At 51.7% G+C, this 19737-nt stretch overlaps 2 protein-coding genes across 6 annotated transcripts in view; both read right to left on the bottom strand.

The window, feature by feature from the left end:
• Nucleotides 1-18: 18 nt before the first annotated feature.
• On the bottom strand, nt 19-7297 carry LOC115249257 (6-phosphofructo-2-kinase/fructose-2,6-bisphosphatase-like). Of its 3 annotated transcripts, none has more exons than XM_029834430.1 (14): nt 7084-7297; nt 3428-3553; nt 3038-3134; nt 2899-2965; nt 2745-2819; nt 2608-2664; nt 2413-2534; nt 1602-1809; nt 1379-1525; nt 1206-1310; nt 903-1032; nt 769-831; nt 631-695; nt 19-501 (listed from the first exon to the last, which is right to left on the bottom strand). In XM_029834430.1, the coding sequence occupies exons 1-14, from the start codon at nt 7163-7165 to the stop codon at nt 442-444; spliced, it is 1404 nt and encodes a 467-aa protein (XP_029690290.1). In that variant the 5' UTR covers nt 7166-7297; the 3' UTR covers nt 19-441. The 3 variants fall into 3 exon arrangements, with proteins under 3 accessions (XP_029690290.1, XP_029690291.1, XP_029690289.1); XM_029834431.1 differs by lacking the exon at nt 7084-7297 and adding an exon at nt 6609-6878; XM_029834429.1 differs by lacking the exon at nt 7084-7297 and adding an exon at nt 3908-4457.
• A 473-nt stretch (nt 7298-7770) lies between these two features.
• Nucleotides 7771-19737, bottom strand: part of LOC101072824 (neural cell adhesion molecule L1-like) — a 17464-nt gene continuing 5497 nt past the window's right edge. Inside the window, exons 2-29 of one of the 3 annotated variants that reach the window (XM_029834343.1) lie at nt 17536-17804; nt 17269-17283; nt 16821-16923; nt 16505-16671; nt 16301-16423; nt 15949-16119; nt 15697-15811; nt 15148-15332; nt 14944-15075; nt 14715-14858; nt 14510-14621; nt 14129-14292; nt 13820-13979; nt 13589-13716; nt 13369-13470; nt 13057-13263; nt 12903-12973; nt 12606-12831; nt 12000-12106; nt 11463-11712; nt 11250-11372; nt 10724-10894; nt 10538-10651; nt 10278-10427; nt 10071-10202; nt 9926-9998; nt 9812-9823; nt 7771-9665 (exon numbers count right to left, since the gene is read on the bottom strand). In XM_029834343.1, the coding sequence (XP_029690203.1) occupies nt 9407-9665; nt 9812-9823; nt 9926-9998; nt 10071-10202; nt 10278-10427; nt 10538-10651; nt 10724-10894; nt 11250-11372; nt 11463-11712; nt 12000-12106; nt 12606-12831; nt 12903-12973; nt 13057-13263; nt 13369-13470; nt 13589-13716; nt 13820-13979; nt 14129-14292; nt 14510-14621; nt 14715-14858; nt 14944-15075; nt 15148-15332; nt 15697-15811; nt 15949-16119; nt 16301-16423; nt 16505-16671; nt 16821-16923; nt 17269-17283; nt 17536-17677 (3858 nt within the window). In that variant the 5' untranslated portion in view covers nt 17678-17804 and the 3' untranslated portion in view covers nt 7771-9406. The remainder of the gene's footprint in view (nt 9666-9811; nt 9824-9925; nt 9999-10070; nt 10203-10277; nt 10428-10537; nt 10652-10723; nt 10895-11249; nt 11373-11462; nt 11713-11999; nt 12107-12605; nt 12832-12902; nt 12974-13056; nt 13264-13368; nt 13471-13588; nt 13717-13819; nt 13980-14128; nt 14293-14509; nt 14622-14714; nt 14859-14943; nt 15076-15147; nt 15333-15696; nt 15812-15948; nt 16120-16300; nt 16424-16504; nt 16672-16820; nt 16924-17268; nt 17284-17535; nt 17805-19737) is intronic. The other 2 variants (XM_029834344.1, XM_029834345.1) reach the window with 2 other exon arrangements.

Raw genomic sequence — 19737 nt, 5'->3', positions numbered from 1 at the left:
CAGCAGTTTTTCCTGCTCTTTTCCTCTGTAAAACACGAGTTGGTGTCAAACTTCTCTCTTTTTAGTTCACGCCATCTTCATCAGTAACGAAGAAAAATCTCAAGTCTTAGAAATACAAAAATACCATCAGAGCTTCCAAAAATATTCTGTTGCGAAATCATTTGAGTTCTCCTCAAACTTGGACACAGACTTCGTGACAAGAAGTGGTGCTAGCTGAGGTTAGCATGGTAACTATGGTAACCCAAAAACGTGTTTCAGAAATAACAGTGAATTCCAGTGAATTTCATGTCACTGTCTTTGGCCTGAGCCGTGGTGCATTAAGGTGCGTTAATGCTCATAAAAATGCAGGTGAAAGGAACAGCCTGGATAACTGACGACTGGGATTACGTCCGTTGAAAAGGTCACTTTGCTTGACTGCGGCTGGAGATAGAGCCTGACGGTCTAGATGTGGTCTGGGACGGTCTCCAAAGCCTCCGCGGGGTCCCTGTTCACATCTACGTTCTGGAAAAATGACAGAAACGGTCATCTGAAGTCACCTGACTCCTCTTTTTAAAGATGCAGCTCACCCCAAAGTTAGCACTGTTAGCTAGCTAAACCTCATCCAATTAGGGCAGTTTTCACTGAACCTACCTCTGGTCTGTCTCTGTGAGTGTTTACAGCCTCCACGTTGAGGAAGACGGACTCGACTCTGCAACCTAAAACAAAGAGATTGGCGTGAAATGGCCTGACGAGGAGGTCCTCGGGGCAAAGGCGTGGGGCTGGACTCACCGTAGGCCACTGGGGTGAGTTTCAGGACAGTGTGGAGAGGACACTTCAGGTAAGGAAGCTCGTCTGAGACAGAAGACACACGGTTTAAATGGGGGTGTTCGCTACGTTAGCTTCAGTGGGGGGGCGTGTCTCACCGGCACTCTTGTCCAGGAAGTAGGCCAGCAAACACCTCATGACGGCCTGATGACAGATGACCAAGACGTTCTCCTGCCTCTCCAGCTCCATGATGACTGGCTCCAGACGGTGGACCAGGTCCTCGTACGACTGAAACACACAGGCCATGGATACTGTCTCTGTAAGGGCACGCACCTCCTGGCCCTTTCATATTGTTTTATGCAGATGCTAAGCTAGTGTAGCATCTATATCTTCACACTAGCACATGTCCAGCCACAACTCTCCAGGCTTAGTGGGTCAGAACTGCACGTTCAGGTTCTCACCTCTCCTTTAGGGTAGCGGTAACGATACTTGTCTTGGTCTCGCAGTGCAAACTCTTCGGGGAAATTCTCCTGAATCTCCTCATAGGACATCTCCTCACACACTCCCTGGAGCAGAAGAAACCAGACGTGAAGGTGTGTCACACAGCACGCGGACACGAGGAGGTCGCACTCACGGCATCGATCTCGTTGAGGGCCTTCCACTGTTCGTACTGGACTCCCAGAGCCTCGGCAGTCTGGATGGTCCTCTTCATGTGGCTCGTCCAGACCTTCAGGTCTCTGATGGACTGGTCGCGCATGTACGTCCCCAGAACGCTGGCAAACTGACAGAAAACCCCGGACAGTTGAGCTCCACCAGCAAGTTTAAAAGACGCCTTTCCATGTTTCCGTATGTCTGACCTTTGCCCCCTGAGACGACAGCCCCAAATCTCCCCCAATACGACCCACGAGGTTGAGCTCGCTCTCGCCGTGGCGACACAGGTAGATGGACCTCGGCGTCACGTGGATGTTCATGAGGTAGTAGACGATCCTGCTCTGGATGTGGTCCTGGACCCGATTAACCAGGTACCTGCTGCCCACGTTGAAGATCTTGATGTAGGACAAGTTTCTGCGCAAAGTTCCAGACTTCAGTCACCCAAAACGAATCTGTCTGTTTATAACACGTTTATGATTCTGCATTCACAGACTGATATTCAATCCACTCCAACATTAATAAAGAGCATCTGCTAGGATCCAGACCAGGGGTGGGCAAGTCCAGTCCTCGAGGGCCAGACTTTCTGTCCTACAGGTAGACAACGCTTTCACCTGGGGTTCCACTTACCTTGGTGAAAGCAGTTCCTGCCTGGTTGAAGCTGGAATCCAACCCTCAAGGACTGGATTTGTCCTCCCTTGATGACCAAGTCCAATCCATGAAGGCTGGATTCCAGCCAGGTTTTGCATCCAACCAGGTAGAAACCGCTTTCGCCAAATGAGGCGGAACCCCAGGTGAAAGTGTTGGGTGAACCCGGTGCGGATCTGGCCCTCGAGGACTGGACTTGCCCACCCCTGATCCAGACGGTCTGCACAGAAAGTTGGTCTGACCCCTGAACGAGTATCAGAGGCAGGACAAACTGCCTTCAACGGGAGGAAACCTTGAGTAGAACTGGGCTCATATGGGGGTGGGGTCTAAACCCGAGCCTGGACTGGTTCACACTGGTGTTAGTGGCCTCACCTGTCCTTGGTGTCGTCCAGGGGGATGTAGGTCACCTGGTAGCATTCGATCCTCTTCAGGAAGTCTGCCACCGCTTCCTCCTTGTCACAGCCTGCATAGTCCGGACTGCTCAGCTTTACTTGCTGTGGGATGTGAATAAAGCGGTCAAAGGATTGTAGACTTCTGCTGGACTCTACCGTCATTGGCTTCACCTACCTTAATGTTCTCAGCAATGATTTCTGGATCGTCACATATTGACTCCACAAAGAAAACCTGCACACATTGGGGTCAAGTATTAAAATCAGGCCGCAAAAATAAGGTTTTCAGAGACCGAAAGGAGGCAAAAACCTGACCTTGTATCCGTTCTCCTTGGCAAAGTTGAGGATCAGATCTCTGCGGTCGGGGGTGGTGTTGGTGGCATCCAAAACCTTTAAGATCACAAGTTTTGGAGTTTAATATTGACTAAAAGAGGCCACTCTGGTGCAGCAGTTGTGGTTGTGAACTCACCACCACCTGGCCCATCCCTCTGGTGAAGTAGTCACACACGTCCCTCAGAGCAGCAACGATACAGGCCCTGAAAATCCACCAAGGTCATTAACCCACAGAAACCCCCTGGATTAAAGTTCTCAGCACACGGCGCTCATACTTGCGTATCTTCATGGCCTCCGCGTTGTCGGACCTGAAGAACTCAAAGCTGTTGTAGGAACCTGCAGCGTCTCTCCTGTACTGGCCCACATTGAACGCTGAAGCACAGACAGACCGACAGACAGACAAACGGTGAACACAACACCCTTTTTAGCATGAATCTGTTGGTTTGGTCAGGTTCTCCAGAAGCTTCAGGCTGATTCCATCCTTAAAGTCCCCGAGAGACACTTGGGACAAAAACAATATAGACCAGCAGGGGTCAGGATGACCGTCTGAGGTCTAGATCGGACTGAGGGGGGCTGGTGGGTCAAAAACAGGGACGCTTTTATGCAGATGACAGCCAGTTCTATTGAACACCGGCAGTAAAGTGGTTCAGACTCGTCTCTGGTACCTTTGGTGGTGACACCGATCCAGTTCAGGTATCTGGTCAGCTTCTTGGAGATGTAGGTCTTCCCTCTGGCCGGGAGTCCCACCATCACAATCATGGTCGGGGAGTTGGTGAACTGGGGCACTGAGGCTGAAACACACACACACACACACACACACACACACACATGGGTTTCTGAGGTCTGGACTGAATGGTTGAGACTCTGCCCCTTCCTTGGACCCTCCTGACGATGGTTTCTACGGTTCTTCTCACGTGGGCGCTTGTCTCTGTTGGGTTTTTCCCAAAAGAATCCGCTCAAAATGGAAGAGCGGAAGGGCCGATGTTCACCGCTGAGGTCACATGACGGCGTGGTTGAGGTTAATGGCCTTCTGGCTAAACGCCACGCGATGAGGTGGACATCAAAATCTCCAGAGGCGAATGTGACACACTTGATACACATTAATCAGCAAACGCGTGTGTGTTCTTGTGTGCATGTGTACTCACAGCCTCTACGTTGGCTCAACCTGCTCTTCATACAAGGAACCCAGGTCTTCTCCAGACGGGTCTGAGTGAGCCTCTCTGACATCGCTTCAACAGGCTAGTGTGTCCGTGTGAGTGTGTGTGAGCAGCATGCAATAAAGAGGAGCTCTCAATTGACAGCAAGACTTTTGAGCCGTCACACGCCGTCACTTTGTGGGTTTGATTGGATGCCGGCTCAGAACCGAGTCTGTGGTTGGACCAGTCGCCTGTCAATCATGTTGTTTGGCTAAGACGAGGTCATCGACCAATCGTAACATGCAACGGTAACCTTTGTCCAGGCACACAGGAAGCAACGCTGTGTGTGTTCTACTTAGTGAGGACCAGTTTACCAGCAAAGTGAGGACAACCTCAAAGGTGTGTCTGAGGGTTCAGACCTGGTTTAAGGTTGGGTTTAGGCAGGAGCTCAGGAGCTGGGGGTGGTTATCCATAAATGTCCTCACAAAGACAGAGGTATAGATGTGAGCTGTTTCACAGTTTTGGACAGGGTTAGGGGCTGATTTTAGTCCGCCACACTTGTGGCGACCTGAACTTGGTGTTTCTGAACAAGATCGGGAGAATCTTTGACCAGCAACACCTTCCTGTTCATGTCCAGCTGGGCGAAACTGAGACAGGGGCCGGTCCACCCAAAGGACAAAGCAGCCAGTCACAAATGGTCCAGAGCAGTGAAGATGTCCACGTTGGACAAACCAGACCACCAAACTAGAAGAACAGCAGAAGAACAGCATCAAATACGCTAGGGACACGCTAGAACCCGGGCGTCTCCCTAAACAGGTGAACACCCAGCCCCTCCTGGGTCATGTGACCCTCACCTGATGAGTGACCCCATCAGATGGTTTCAGTCAACCTTTGATTAGCTGATGAGCGTTAATGACAGCTATTCATCAAGCGGGGGTCGCTTGATGACGGCCATTCAGCCCAGCGAGAACACAAACGCGGTGTTTTCTGCTACACAAGATCGGCTCGACACAAGCGGTCTCATCTCAGCGTAGCGTGGGCGGGGTCTTCATAGCGATGTGGTCTCCAGACTCTCATTAGCATGTAACACAAAAACAAGTGTGGAGGACATGGAAAGGTCCGCTGATACAATAAAGCCTTTATTACAGTCAGAGACTTTACAACGTGCACAACCAGAAAGACGGGAAATATTCGCACAACTCTGCACAGCGTAATTTCGTTTCGTTTGTTAGCAGCAGACAATGAATAAAAGTTAACAAATCAGTAAAGAATAAAATAATGAACCTTAAAGTATGCACACAGCATGCAAGTGCAAAAACAACTAAGCAACACTAACAGATTAGTTTATCAGATGTTGATGGGCTTAATTTACATTTTGCTCATTAGCAAAATAAAAGCAAAATAGCCCTCGTAGAGTGCAGCCCCCCAGCGGGGGGTCACTGGGAGGGAGGTCAGAGTCTTGCCTTCCTTTAATGGGGGTGGCTGGACTAAAATCTTTACAAGTTAACCGGTACCATGGAAGACCAAGGCTCAAAGTCCCTCCACAGTCCAGGACATCACCAAAAATGTAAACAACATTAGCTCTGGTGGCTAACTAGCATATACAGGAAACACAAACGTTACGTTCTAAGTAAACCAGTTTGTTTCAGGGGAGCTCAGATTGATGTCAGTAGTGTAAAAAACTAGTTTCCAACAACTCCGTGACCAGTTGCTCACTGGTTGTTGCAGTAACTTAGGTCCCTCTTCAACTGTCCGCCGGTTCTGCTGATTGTCCCTCAGCCTGGTAAACCTTATTTGGGGTCTGGCCGTGTGGCTGTTTGACCAGGTCCAGCTCGTAGCCTTTATTTGTTTAGTGAAACAAAGAAAACTGTTTCAGTTGTGGGTTTGAATCCTCTGGCGGCTCCTGAGTGGCGTTAGCCCCCCTGGCCAAACAGAGCATTAACAGCCCCGTTAGCATATTCAGCACCGCACCATTCAAACGTTCAGCCCTGATACCCCTGAAGGAAAAGCACCAAGAGTCTCAACTCTCACCAAACCGGTCAGAACTGAAGGAGGCCAAACGTTGTCCTACGGTCCAGTTAGGCCTGATTATGGTAGAAAGAATACATGAAGCTTAGCAAGATTCTGCTGTGGTATCATGTCTTATCCATGACCAGTGCATGTCCGTTCATCTCATCTACGTCAGGACTCCAAAAACCACAACATTGCTATTTTAATTCAAGATCTAATGTCATTAATTAATTAAAGGCTAATGCACCTTTTAACTATGTGCTGTCCTTGACGTGCCCATGACTAAATTGATCATTTTTATTATTAGTTTAACTTTTTTTTTTTTTTAAATGGGGAAACTGCTGCGTTTAGCTGCTGGAAATGAGTTCGAAGCTTCTCCAGCAGGATGTTGCACGAATCCAAATGTCGTATTAACGATAAATTCAGAATCGCGATGTCCGAACACTGGCGGTGGCCCCGCCCACGGTCTGACGTCACCGTCTGTCTCAAGCAGATATCTCCTGATATCTGGACTCTGTCCTTGACTGTCCAACATGTCCACGTGATGACCACAGGAAACACTTCAGATTCTGCTGTTGTGGGAAATCACGCAAAAACACACCTCGGCAGGGTTGCGCAACACTGTACGACCGTGCGTGCGCGCGCGCGTGAGGCACAGACTGCAGCTTTTCCGTCTCCGTTTGCAGGATTCAAAACTCACCTGTGCTCTCGCATCGCACGCGCTGCCGCCGCGCCGCCACGCGCTGCTTGGCCTCCATTTATTTTCTTTGCGGGGAGAAGGAGCAGAAGCCACGCGGGCTGTTCCTCATCGCAGTCCTGCTCCCCCCCGCTTCCTCTCCCAAAATAAACGCAGGGCCGTCAGCCCGGGGTCCTGAAGCCCCCTCCCCCCTCCCGATCCGGGGCTGCGGCTGCGAAAGTCGCGCCTTTGTCCCGCAGCAGAACCGCATCAACCTTCCTTAAATTTCACAAGCTGCAGCGCGCGGACCCCGCGGCTCTTACGTAACCGCTCGTGGAGCGCGTGTCAGCGCTTGAGACGTCATTTCTTTAATTGGTGACGTAATGATGACCACCCGCTGTGCATGTCCATCAATCGAAATGATCGAAAAATGACCTTTTGTGAATGTGCACGACATTGTGTGCCTGCGTGTACCCCTGGCTGCGTGCGTGTCACTCACCGTGCGGCAGCTGGATCCTGAGAATCCTCCCAAGGGGGCCCGGCACAGTGATCCGGTCCTCCGTGATCGCTCCTCGGCTCATTCCTAGGGTCTCCTCCGATCAAAGCGCGCGCGCGTTTGCGTGTGTTCGCGTTGCCCTGAATGTATCTCCTCTCGCTGGGATCCAATCTGCGGACTGGAACCAGTCTTCCCGCTTTTAACTGTCGGTTGTTGGTGCCTCCTGCTGGGCGCGCGTGCGTGTTTGTTGTTGTGAGCCACTGTGCACGTGACCGCAGCATGCAGGGAGGCTCTCTGCCTGTGTGTGCGTGTGTGTGTGTGTGTGTGCAAATGAAGGACCGACCAGTAAAGTCCTTCAGAACATCATCAGCATGACAGAGGAGACACCAGTGGCCACACCCAGTGACACCCGGCAACAGCAGGTGACACCCGGCAACAGCGTCCAGCTCTGCTCCCATCAAGGGTGGAGCCAGCAGGTGAGACGTCTTCTCCACCTTGATTGGTTCTTTTCAGTCATGTTTAGAGAAGGTGTGACGGTTAAACCAGGCAGGTCTGAGTGTGTGTGTGTTCATGCGTGAACAGTCAGGACGCACATCTGTCAGAACGCACACCTGTCAGAACACACACCTGTCAGGACGCACATCTGTCAGGACGCACACCTGGAGACAAACAGTTGACAGACCAGCTGAGGACGTTCACCATGTTCTAGTTTATTAGTTGGTAGTTTGTGGTTAGTTTGTTGGCTACAGAACACAGCGCACAATGCAACAAGCAGGCAAAACATCTGCAGCAGTCTCTCTCCCTCTCTCTCTCTCTCTCTCTCTCTCTCACACACACACACACACACACACACACACACACACACACACACTCTTATCTTCTGCTGATCTGATCACATCTGCCATTGATTAAGATGCTGCTGCTCTCGGATAATTTTCAGGATTATTATACGTACAAAAAGGCAGCAAACAATGCAGAATTCAGACTGAGGACCCAGCGGGGCCAGAGTGGACCAGAACGGGGCCAGAGTGGACCAGAACGGGACCAGAGTGGGGCCAGAGTGGACCGGAACGGAGCAGAGGGGCCAGAGCGGGATCAGAGTGGGACCAGAGTTCCATGTGGCGACGCCACAAAAGTAAACATTCTGTGTAGGGAGGTCAGTCTCCTGGCCGCCTGCAGGGCCGCAGAGGCCTCGGAGGACAATCTGTGTTAGTACTAGTGAGGAGACCACTGATGGTCCTCGTCTTCTCCAGGTGACACCAGAAGACGAGCCTTGGGGAAGGGGTGGGACTCCAAAAAGAAACGAAACAGTGGAGGAATAAAAAATTACAATTTCATCGTCTTATAAAAGAAGCAATTGAAATAAAAAAAAGAGACAATCTCAAGGTTCTATTTACATTCAGAGAACGAAGCCTCAAGTTCTCTCAACTCCAGGGGGGCCATGTGTCTGCTACAGAGGACCACCCCCCCACAGAGCTCCACATAGATGTTTCAGCACGTTCCTGCCAGTGATCACAGGCTACGGTGGCCCGGAGGCACCAAACACTCCAAAAACAACCAGACGATTCACAGGGAATCGGCCCCACGCGTCTCCGTGGTGACGGGAGCGTTCTGACTCTGAGGAGCTCTCCGGGCCACCGTAGCACCTTTGACCTGAACCTGGAGGGAGGCTGAAGAAGAAGGGAGGGCGAGGATGATGAGGAAGAGTGAAGCTCTGGCAGAGGAAGGAGAGCAGGCTCAGCTGGACTCTTAAGGCAACAGATCTCTATCCCTGCAGGGACGGGGGACGCGGACAGGTGGACAGGTGTGTTTATGCTAATGTGGTCAAGCAGGACTGCTTTCCTTCCTCTGCACCAGCCGAGTGAGCTTCCTTTTCTAACATTGCCACAAAGCTAACAGCTACAGCTAACAGCTACACCAAACGTTTTCAAGGAGCAACACAGCAGTGCAGGTTTATAGAGCAGCTACATATCCTCTCCCATCACCTTCGACTGGTCTCTTTCACACGTCTCTTCTGGATTGCAATCATGCTGTGGACAAACTGCTGGTTAGTTGCTGCGACTCAGTTAGTTTTATGAATATTAGTCTGGATTCTTCTCAAATAATCTGAGCTAATGTGAAAGGCGAAATGTAACCAAGCAAAACTGAAGCCAAGCAGCTGGTGCATCCATCTCTTCCTCCATCCCTCCGTTCCTCACCTGTGTGTGTGTGTGTGTGTGTGTGTGTGTGTGTGTGTGCGTGCGTGTGTGTGTGTGTGCGTGTGTGTGTGTTACAGGCAGTGGAATCAGGAGTGGTACGTCCCTTTGTGTTTCATGTGCATGTGGGTCTAGCTGGGCCGGTTGAGGATGCTGGACATGGACGGGGCAATGGGGGGTGGGGGGACAGGGTTGACGGGTGAGGTGGGTCCAGAGCTCTCGTTGCCATGGGGAACAGGCCCCCGGCCGCTGTACTGGCCGATGAAGGACCCGTCTTCGTTGAACTGGATGTCCATGCTGTCGCCGTACTCGGCCAGCGAGTCGTCGCTGCCCAGCTTGCTGTCCCCACAGATGGACGGCTGGCTGTCCGAGCGTTTCTCGTCCCCGTCGCTGAGGAGGACAATCAGCCTGTTATTCACCTTAATCCCAGCAAACCGGTGAAGAAACTGGTGAAGAAACTGGTGAAATCAGCGTGTTGGACTATGAGACCGAGGCTGTGGTGGGACAGGAAGTAAGACATGCAGGTAAGTCCTCACCTCTCCAGAGATCTGCAGGGCAGCATTAAGGACAGAAGAAGGGCAGACTCAGGTGTGCAACAGACCTCTATGTTCCCCTCCTCCATCACCAGATCACAGATCACTGTGACTCACCTGTACTCTCCAAAGGTTTCGTCCTTCATTGGCCGAGCTTCAGAGTCCACGTCCTTCTCTTCTTTGTCCTTCACTGAAGGGACAAACGTCACCGTGACTCCTCTGTGCATGTGTGTGCGCACGCATATGTGTGTTGTTGACTCACCTGCATATTTGCCTCCTTTGCTGCGTTTGATGAGACAGAGGATGAGCAATATGAGGATCAGCAGCAGGATGGCGCTGATGAGTCCAATCAGCCAACCGCGCGCAGCGAAACCAGTGGGCATCTCTGACGGTACTGGAAGACACACAGGTGAGTTCACACTGGTCCTGGTCCACCTGTAGGACAGTTCTCAGCGTGGTCCACACCCACCTGGGCCCACAGTCTGGACAAAGTTCTCCCAGCGAGTGTCGTTGTTGTGGATGATCTTCAGGTGGTAGTGAGTTCCTGGCTGGAGGCCCGTCAGCGAGTAGAAGCCTTGTGTGGAATTCACAACTTCTGACCTCTCCCAGTCAGCCCCAGCTGCAACACACACACACACACACACACACACACACACACACACACACAGAGGATCAGGACGCTTGTCTCTGAGGGTTGTCCCACAGGCTGAGGGATGAGGACAAACTCACGGCTCTTCCTCAGGTACTCAACGTGGAATCCGTGGTTCCTGTTTCGCTCTTCGGGCACCCAGCTGAGATTAAAGGAGGTGGTTCCAGTAACTATGGTGACATTTGATGGAGGAACTGGAAGGAACCGGAACACAAAGGGGAAGATGAAGACGGAGTAAAAATGTCTCGGAAACAATCAAGTCGCACCTCCTTCCAGCATGGTGGCGCCCCTGAGTTGGATGGGTGGGCCCTCCCCGGCGGCAGTGTAGGCGATCACCTTGAAGATGTAGTAGCTGTTGGGGTCCAGGTGGTGCAGCTCAAAGTGGGTGACGCTGGGGTCGCTGATCATCTGCAGCAGACTCTCGCTGTTGGCCCCCTCTGCTCCACACACACACACACACACACACACACACACACACACACACACACACACACACAGTGGTACCACCAACAGCGAATCATCACAATGATGCGTGGAACAACAGGGTTGTCCACAAAGGGCACCTTAGTGTGCGCTCCTCTCTCAGGAAGGTGGAGAACACAACTGCTCCAGCAGATGGCGCTACAACCCTCCCAAAACAGACGCACAATTTTATAGTGGATTTTTAAATCAACTGTAAGTGTGAATAAAACAACGTGGCCTGGTGGAACCCATCCAGATCTTTCCTGTGTCTCCTTTATACGTGGGGAAAACCCCATTTGATTACAGCGTCTCCGCGGTGACAGCTGTTACCTTGTTTGTGCTGGATCACATATCCCAGCAGGATACCGTTGGCTTCGGTGGGAGGAGCCCAGTAGAGGATCACTGAAGTCTCTGATGGACTCTGCAATCTGAGCGATGCAGGAGGGCCAGGAGCTGCACACACACACACACACACACACACACACACGGTTGAGCATATCTATAAATGACACCAACACACTCTACAGGGGGAGATCATCTCACCTCCCTCTGGAGTGCTGAAGCGATGCGGGTCTGAATGAGGCCCCTCTCCTTTGCTGTTGTAGGCGGTGACGGACAGCTCATAAAGGGAGAACAGCCTCAGTCCCGTCACCTCCGCTGAGGTCTCTCTGACCACCACCAAGCGGCGCTCCTTCCCTCGCTTGGAACGCTCGTCTCTGTCCTCCTCCTGGTGCAGCTTCTCCAGGGACCTCCGGTGGCGCTCGGTGGGTGGACCGAGCCTCAAGATGTGGATCTGAGAGATAGATAATGTCCACTTTTAGGTCCAAAGCATTCATAGTTTGGCATGTCACCACCGTCTCAGCCAGTGACACTGCTAAACAGCTCAACGCCATTATGTTCACCACCGGTGATTTGGAATTTCTTGCTGCGTAAGAGGGCGGCAGCATTTCCGAGACCTCTTTTCTCACGTCTCTGCTGTCTCTGCTACTGATTTAGAGCAGATGCGTGATGTAAAGCGGACCTCTTCAGTGCACCGGAGACGCAGCTGCCTCCATGGTGTTTGTTGTGTGTCAGAGCTACCTTGTAACCCAGCAGCAGACCGCGGACGTCCTGGGCTGCGTCCCATTTGACCGTGACCGTGCTGTTGATCACAGTTGTTTTAACTCCAGTCGGAGGCTCAGCGGGTTCTAGCAGAGAAGAGATGATTAAAGAAATCAAAAGTTACTCAACGGAAATCCTAAACGTCTTCAGAGATGCTAGTGCTATTGCTAGCGCAGGCAGCGGCGGGATAAAAGCAAAACTCCCAAAACTGTGTGGGCTGATGATTGGCTAGCATGGAGTTGTGTCCATCGGTCCAGAAAGAACGTGACTCTTGACCTGAAGACCTTTTAGCTTCAGCCGGCACACAGCCAGTCTCTGTTTCCATTCCAAAAAAACCCCAGCGCGCAGTAAAAACCAGTGCCTCCAGTGGGAGACGTCAGATGAATGTGCAGCTATGTTAAGACATTTGGTTGTAAACTGCCTCGTTCTGGTCGGATCCAGATCCTGGTCTCATTAAAGACAGGCCTGGAATGTAGTCTGGAAACGAACAGGACCTTAGCACCGTGCTGGTTGGGTCTCTGTTTACCATAGTTGAGTTTTCTGGTTTTCAAACACAAAGACTAATCTTAGAGAAAGGACACCTACTGTCCTCCCCCGAGTGTCCAATCTCGGGTTCTGGTGCCGGTCCGGATCCCAGGGAGTTGACAGCCTTGACTTTAATCTCAAATGGGGTGTATGTTCCAGTGTTTTGGACTAAAAACGGAGGAGACTTCACTTCGGCGGAGTTCCAGCGCGCGTCCCTCTTCCTGGCCTCCCGCCATGACACCTCGTAGAGGAAGCCGTGGCCGTTGTGGTACATCTTGTCCATCTCCTGCGAAAAAAAAGCATTTGGTGAAGAGCAGCGACACCAGCATCAGAGTAGTATGCAGGCGAAACACTCACATCCCAGGTGATGACCAGACTGTCTGGGTCTGCGGACTCGCTGCGGACACCCGTGGGGTTCCGATCAGGGACTGGAGGAAGATGAAACAAAGGCCTTAGTGTGGTCTCCTCGGGGAGCACGATTCAGGTTCAGGTTGGGTTCATGAGCAGATACCGGCTGGTGAGGTTCTGTAGGTGTCCGAGGGCTCGCTGGGGTCACTGCGGCCCACCTCGTTGACGGCGATGACCCGGAAGCGGTACGTGCAGAAAGGGCGCAGGCTGAGCTGCACGTGTTGCACGTCGGCCGGCACTTTCTTCATCTCCTCCCACTTCCACTTCTTCCCCTCTGTGTGCTGCTCCTCACGGAATTCCACAATGAAATCTGGCACGAATCAAAACCCGTGAGATTATCGGTGTTGCCAGGCAGCGTTCAGACCAGACGGCTTATACGGTACACGTTTACACGTGCTAGGCTAGAGTTCTGTACCGATCATCGGGCTGTTGTGGGCGGAACCTGGGGTCCAGTTGAGGGTCAGGTTGTGGTCCGTAACTTCAGCCAAAGACAGATATTTGGGAGGGTCCGGTCGGTCTGAGGGTCCAAAATAAAAGCAGCGAGAGATGAGCTATCTTTGAGGGGACATCTGTTCGTTTAGAGGTTAGCATATCTCAGATGGGCCTCAAGTAGATGTGTGTTTTAACAGACGTACCCACGACGGTGATGGACCCCATGGCTTTGACGTGGTCCAGGAGGGAGATGACCTCACAGGAATACTGAGCACTGTCGTTGAACTGGATGTTGGACACTTTCAAGGTGCCGTCCTCGAAGACAGAGTACCTTCAGAGGGACACGGCAGCATCTCAGTGAACGTCTTCACAGGTAAAGATTAAAGTCAGGAGGAGCATGTGCTCATGTCTCCTCAGTGGGTTTCTGGTCTTACTTGTTGGCCGTTTCAGATCCCATCAGTTTGTGTCCATCTCTCCTCCAGACGACCTGGGCCGGAGGCAGCCGAGGGTCCGTGTAGAATCCACAGGTCAGCAGGGCGTTGGTCCCTCGGAGGAATCGGAGGTTCTGAGGGGGCGCCGGTATGACCGTCCGGTCTGACAACAACAGCCAACATCAGCCTTCCTGCCACCATATGACCACCCCTGCACTTTCCCTCCGTTACGTGTTAATGTGTGTGTGTGTGTGTGTGTGTGTGTGTGTGTGTGTGTGTGTGTGTGTGTGTGTGTGTGTGACAGGGACTGACTGTAGACTTCCAGGTGAGCGTTGATGGAGACGTTGTTGTTGTGTTTCACAGAGCAGCTGTAAACTCCGGCGTCATCGTGGTCGACCTCAGATATCACCAGTGTCCCGTTAGTCATCAGAGAGACACGAGGGTCCGAGAGCAACGGGAGTCTGTCCTCACCCTCCCTAAACACACACACACACACACACACACACACACACACACACACACACACACACACAGATCAAAGATTTGTGTCTTTCTTGTATGATAACAACTGCAGTTGTAATTTGACAGCAGTATTGGGTCTTTACAGGTCTCGCTGCCTCCCCGCGGTTTTTACTGGCTCCGTGTGTCTTACCTGTACCACAGGAGGCGATACAGCACACGTGTGTGTCTCACCATGTAATGTGTGGTCGTGGGGAGCCGAAGACTTCACAGTCCATCAAGATGTTCCTTCCCTCTGTGACTCTGTACAGCAGCCCGTCAGAGGTCAGAATCTGAGGGGGCAGTTCTGACACACACAGACCACATCAGTCCACATGGTAGGGTCAAAGGTGAATTACCCCCCACTCACACAAGCAGATAGGCTGTGGTACCCACTTACCGACCACATGGAGGAAGGTGTTGAGGAGGGCGGAGCCATGTTTGTTTGTTGCCTCGCACTGATAAACCGCCGTGTCAGCAAACACCACATCCCTCAGGATGAGCACGCCACCAGACACGCTGCGCCGAGGCTCTTCCTCCACCTCTGCACCGAAGTTAAGGGGAACGAAGGGGTGTTAAAGGAGCAGGTCCGTCATCCATTCATCCAGGTGCAATCTGGGCATTTGTACCTGTGATGTTCCGACCGTTGATGCTCCAGGTGATGGACGGCGTAGGGATGCCTTCAGCCTGACAGTCCAGGCGGACAGTTTCTCCAGGGGAGTACAGCTGACTGGCCGGCTTCTTGACCCAGTAGGGGGCCGCTGGGACCAGAACACAACACTGTTGATTCATGGTTATGGTCCCATTATTCCATCTGAAGCGGACATGCTGACCTTCCACAGTCACGGTGAAGGAGTGCGTGGTGAAGCCATGGCTGTTCCACGCCTTGCACTCGTACTCGCCGTCATCGTTCAGGCCGATGCTCTCGAAGTGGAACCAGCGGTTGTGCTTGTCCAGCTGTCCGCTGGTCTCCCCCAGTCTCCCATCCTTCTTCTTCCACTCCACCTTGGGTGTGGGTCTGTGGAGAAGGAGCATGAGAGCTATGAAACCTGACAGGAAATTATAGTGTTCCACACATTAGCATCATTCGGGCTACTCTCAGCCCTTCTACCCGATGGTGGAGCGGCCTCCAGAGCTCTGTCAGAGCAGGGGCCACCCTCTCTGCTCTTCTAAGAGCTCCTGCTTCTCCTCCCCTCTTTATATCCCTCTCCACAGCTCTGCTCCGGTAGTTGGGAGTTGTTCCAGGTAGTTTAGGACTGTTAACTACTATTTTATTCACACTGGTCACCTGGTGGCTTGTTTGTCAGTCGCTTTGGGCAAAAGCATCTGTGAAATGACTCCAAAAGAAACACACACAAACACATAGAAACTGAGGTCCTTACAGGCCTTTAGGTATACACTCCAGGGTGACCTTGTGGCCCCTGAGGGCCAGCACAGAGCTGTGGGGACCAGTGTGTTTGAAGAAGTGAGGTTTTCTAGCTTGAGCCACGTCATTACCTGGATGGAGGGAGAGAAGGAGAGAGAGCAAGGGATCGTGAAGATCCTGAAGTCAGCGTTTCTGGTGATTTATTCAACAGTTCAAAGGTTTGTGGGTCCAATTCTGCTGAGACTTGGTGGCTCTTGCGTTTACTCACTGGGCACCACCGTCAACGAGATGACACTCTCGGTCAGGATGGTCCTGGCAGCCAAGTACTGAGCGTTGCACATGTAGTCCGTCCTGCTGTCGTTCCTCAGGAGGTTGGAGAAGTAGAGTTTCCCGTCCAGACCGACCAGCACCCTCTCGCTCTGGCTGATGTGCACCATCACTGCCAACAGAACATAAAGGGAATAAAGACGGAGAGACTGGGTTCCTCAGCTCAGCCAAACCCCCGAGGAAGCAGATGAACAGGAAGGAGGAGCTACAGAGAGCTCTACAGTCATTAATCTGAGTAGTGCACGTTGTCCCAAACCACCAAGGGATGGAGGGATGCCAGAGGTCACACTCACATTTGTCCATCCAGTGGATGACTGGAGGAGTGGAACTTTCTGGAGGGTTGCAGGACAAGATGATGCTCTCTCCCTCGTAAGACTCCTTATGGACCTGCTGCTGTTTGGGGAGCACCGGCTGAGCTGAAACACAGGGTCCACCATCGTCATCACCTTCATCAGGTCAAGCCAACCGACCTCAGCCCTGACTCATGTCAGACCCACCCTCTACGATGACCTGCACACTCTGCGTCATGGCAGTGCCGTAGTCGTTGGAGGCGTAACAGCGATAGTGGCCTTCAAACTGCTGCAGAGGCTCCTCTTCCTCAGCCTTCAGCGTCCCCAAATGAAGACCCGACCGTATCAGCACTCCGTCTTTCATCCAGTGGAACCTGCAGCAGACATGGAACACGCCACTGTGAGCATTCAATTCCTGTTCAGGCGGAAGTTCAGAAGAAGGAGACCGAGACCAGAGGTTCTCATCCAGAGGTGTGAGGGAGGTGGAGGACAGAGGTGTGACTGTGGGTCTGTGTGGACCTACGTGGGTGGGGGGTTACCCTTGGCCTTGCAGGGCAGATGGATGTCCACTGGAGAAAAGGCTGTGATGGACTCGGGCACCTCAGAGAGCACCGGAGGCTGGGACACTGAACACAAACACAGAAGTTAGCCGCTGCACGTGCATCTGCACGCTTCCACACAGAGTCCACCTGACTTTCATCGCTATCATACAGGACATAGACATGTCCTGGTTCCATCCAGCTGCTCCTGAGCTAACCACTTCCTGCTGAACTGTCCGCCGTTAGCAGACTGTCCACCCAGCGGCTAAGCTAACCTCACCCGCTTAGTAACACACGTCTTTGGAACACACGCTTTTATTTAAAGCCATCATTCCAAATGTAAATCAGATTATTATTCCAGAATGAACTTTGATCTTTGGTCTGAGGTAATGAGGTCATGGAGAACCTCCAGCATCACTGACAGGAACTTACTGTTGCCCGCTTTGTCTGTTAGTCCAGAGGGAAGCATCAGAGAGAAACAGAGACACAGACAGAGTTAGTGGAACGATCTGATCCCTCAGCCTCCCCACCCTCCCTGTCTCAGCTCACACTCCTAGGCCGACCTCTGACCTCTGAGAACCAGTTCAGACCAGTCTACCAGCTTCATGTGCACCGTGTCACTGCCCCCTGCTGGTTGTCCCAACCCTCCTGTCCGTGGCTGCATGTGCACCGGACATGTGTGATGGACGCAATACTCACAGTGTTTGGGGATTTGGATGGCTCCCAGAGCAAGAGGAGGTGTTGTGATGAGGAAGGTGAGGGGGGAGAGGAGGAGGAGGAGGGGGAGGCCAGGGGCAGACAGCCCCCTAGAGCTTCTCCACCAGCGCTGTGACACACACATCTTTCAATGTCCCATGAAAAGAGATGCGGGACGCCCACACGCTCATCAACTCACAAAACAATAATCAAAACACACGCGTCCAAACACAGTCCTGGTCCTGGTCCTGGTCCTGATCCTGGTCCTGGTCCTGAGGAGGAGAACAAAGGCTTCATTTAATCACACATCAGTGTGTGTGTGTGTGTGTGTGTGTGTGTGTGTGTGTGTGTGTGTGTGTGTGTGTGTGATAAAGATCGCAACATCAGATCAGCAGGAAACATCTCTGCTAATAAGCTAACAAAGACAAATCTTGTGGGTTTCATCCGAACATCTTCTCCTTTGTCTCAGGTTGCTGACTGAACACTGACCCCTGACAGCGGGGGTGTGTGTGAGTGGGGGTGCAGGGGTGTGTGTATTTGTGTGTGTGTGTGTGTGTTGGGGGGGGCAGCAGATGGATCAGGCCTCTCCACCCTCCTCTTTGTTCTTTTCATCCTCCACAGGCCCAAACCTGCAGTGAGCTGGCTGTTTCTCTTCATCTGGAGGAGGGATTAATGCTCTGGCTTTATCTTCAAGCTCGTCACGTCCTGATCAAATCCTCTTTGAACTTCAGGAAAACTCCTAAAATAACTGCCTGCTACTCCAAAGACTCCAGAGCTCCTTTTATGGAAATCATGTCGGTCTTGCTGATCCTTTTGCTACCAATTAGCCACACTTTAATCTTTATAAGAAAAACTGTAGCAGAAATATTTGAAACACGAGCTGCTGTTGCCAGTCAGGACAAACTTGTGATGTTGGACAGGACAAACCTGTCCAACCTGTCCAAGGACTGAAAAACCAGTATTACCCTGTCATGAAATCATCAAACTAACCTGCTTTCTAATCTTTACATCACAGGCTGGGAAATGAGGATTGACAGCTGGCTAATGTTGACCCCACCCCCCCATATGAAATAATCACACAAACTGTCCTCATGCTACACACACACACACACACACACTCACACATTGGAAACATACATAACCCCTAGACCCCTATTTTAGCTCTATTGTTGTCAGATCTCCAATGATGGAGTCTACCGACCCCCCCCCCCCCAATACCCCCCCTTACACACACACACACACACACACGTACATGGCCTGCCCTGCATCACGGTCACTTAAACACACACCTGCCCCGCAGCCCTCAGGGCTGATGTTTCCTGCCAAGCTTATTCACAAATAAATGATCCAATCTGAAATGTGTGTGTGTGTGTGTGTGGGGGGGGTAATAACTGGTGGTAGGTCCTCCCTCAAATGTCAAGACAGCAGACAGACAGAGTGAATGATGGGTAATAAAAATGTGCCAGCATGCTGCAGTAGCAACGATAACATCCAGCCTCCAAATGGAAATTAACTTCCTCTGATTTAAATACTCATCAACCTCCTGCCGACTGGGCTGGTTAACCAGGAGGGGGGGTGGAGGGGTAGGGGGGGTCGTGGGGGTGGGGGTGGGTGGGGTCGGGCCCTCATTAAAATTGAGGTCTTCATCTGAAGATGGTGGGTTTTCAAACCTGGAGTGTTTCTCTTGACCTCTTTGTGAGTCGGAGGATGAGTCAGGAATTTATCCTCACAACCGAGTCTCCATGGCAACCGTAAATAATTCACAGCCTCCAAGAAAGTCTGAATATTGTATCTGAGTGTTTGCTGTAGACTGAGAGACGGACGGATGGACAAGACTCATGTTAATCAAAATTAAGCCGTTAAGAGGTGTGTGTGTGTGTGTGTGTATGTGTGTGTGTGTGTGTGTGTGTCTGTGTGTCTGGTAGGTGGATGAACAGTGGGCGACAGAGCAAGAAATTATTCATTGATAGATTCCGATTTGCACAAAAGAGCAAGTGTGGAAAAATAGATTAAACCAGGAGGTACCCCCCCCCCCCCACAAAAGAAAAACCATATACATGCACACACACACTGCCATTCACACATATTTACACACACTCGCAATCGAATGTGTGACCATGTTCTATTCACAAATATATGTGTGATGAATAATAAATTGAAGTGGATTTAGGTCACAGAGGCAACTGGGACAGACTTCTCACGGAG

This window comes from Takifugu rubripes, chromosome 3, assembly GCF_901000725.2.
Source record: "Takifugu rubripes chromosome 3, fTakRub1.2, whole genome shotgun sequence".
Lineage (NCBI taxonomy): Eukaryota > Metazoa > Chordata > Actinopteri > Tetraodontiformes > Tetraodontidae > Takifugu > Takifugu rubripes.
The sequence above is the reverse complement of the archived record's forward strand: the minus strand, read 5'-3'. Positions and strand labels throughout refer to the sequence as shown.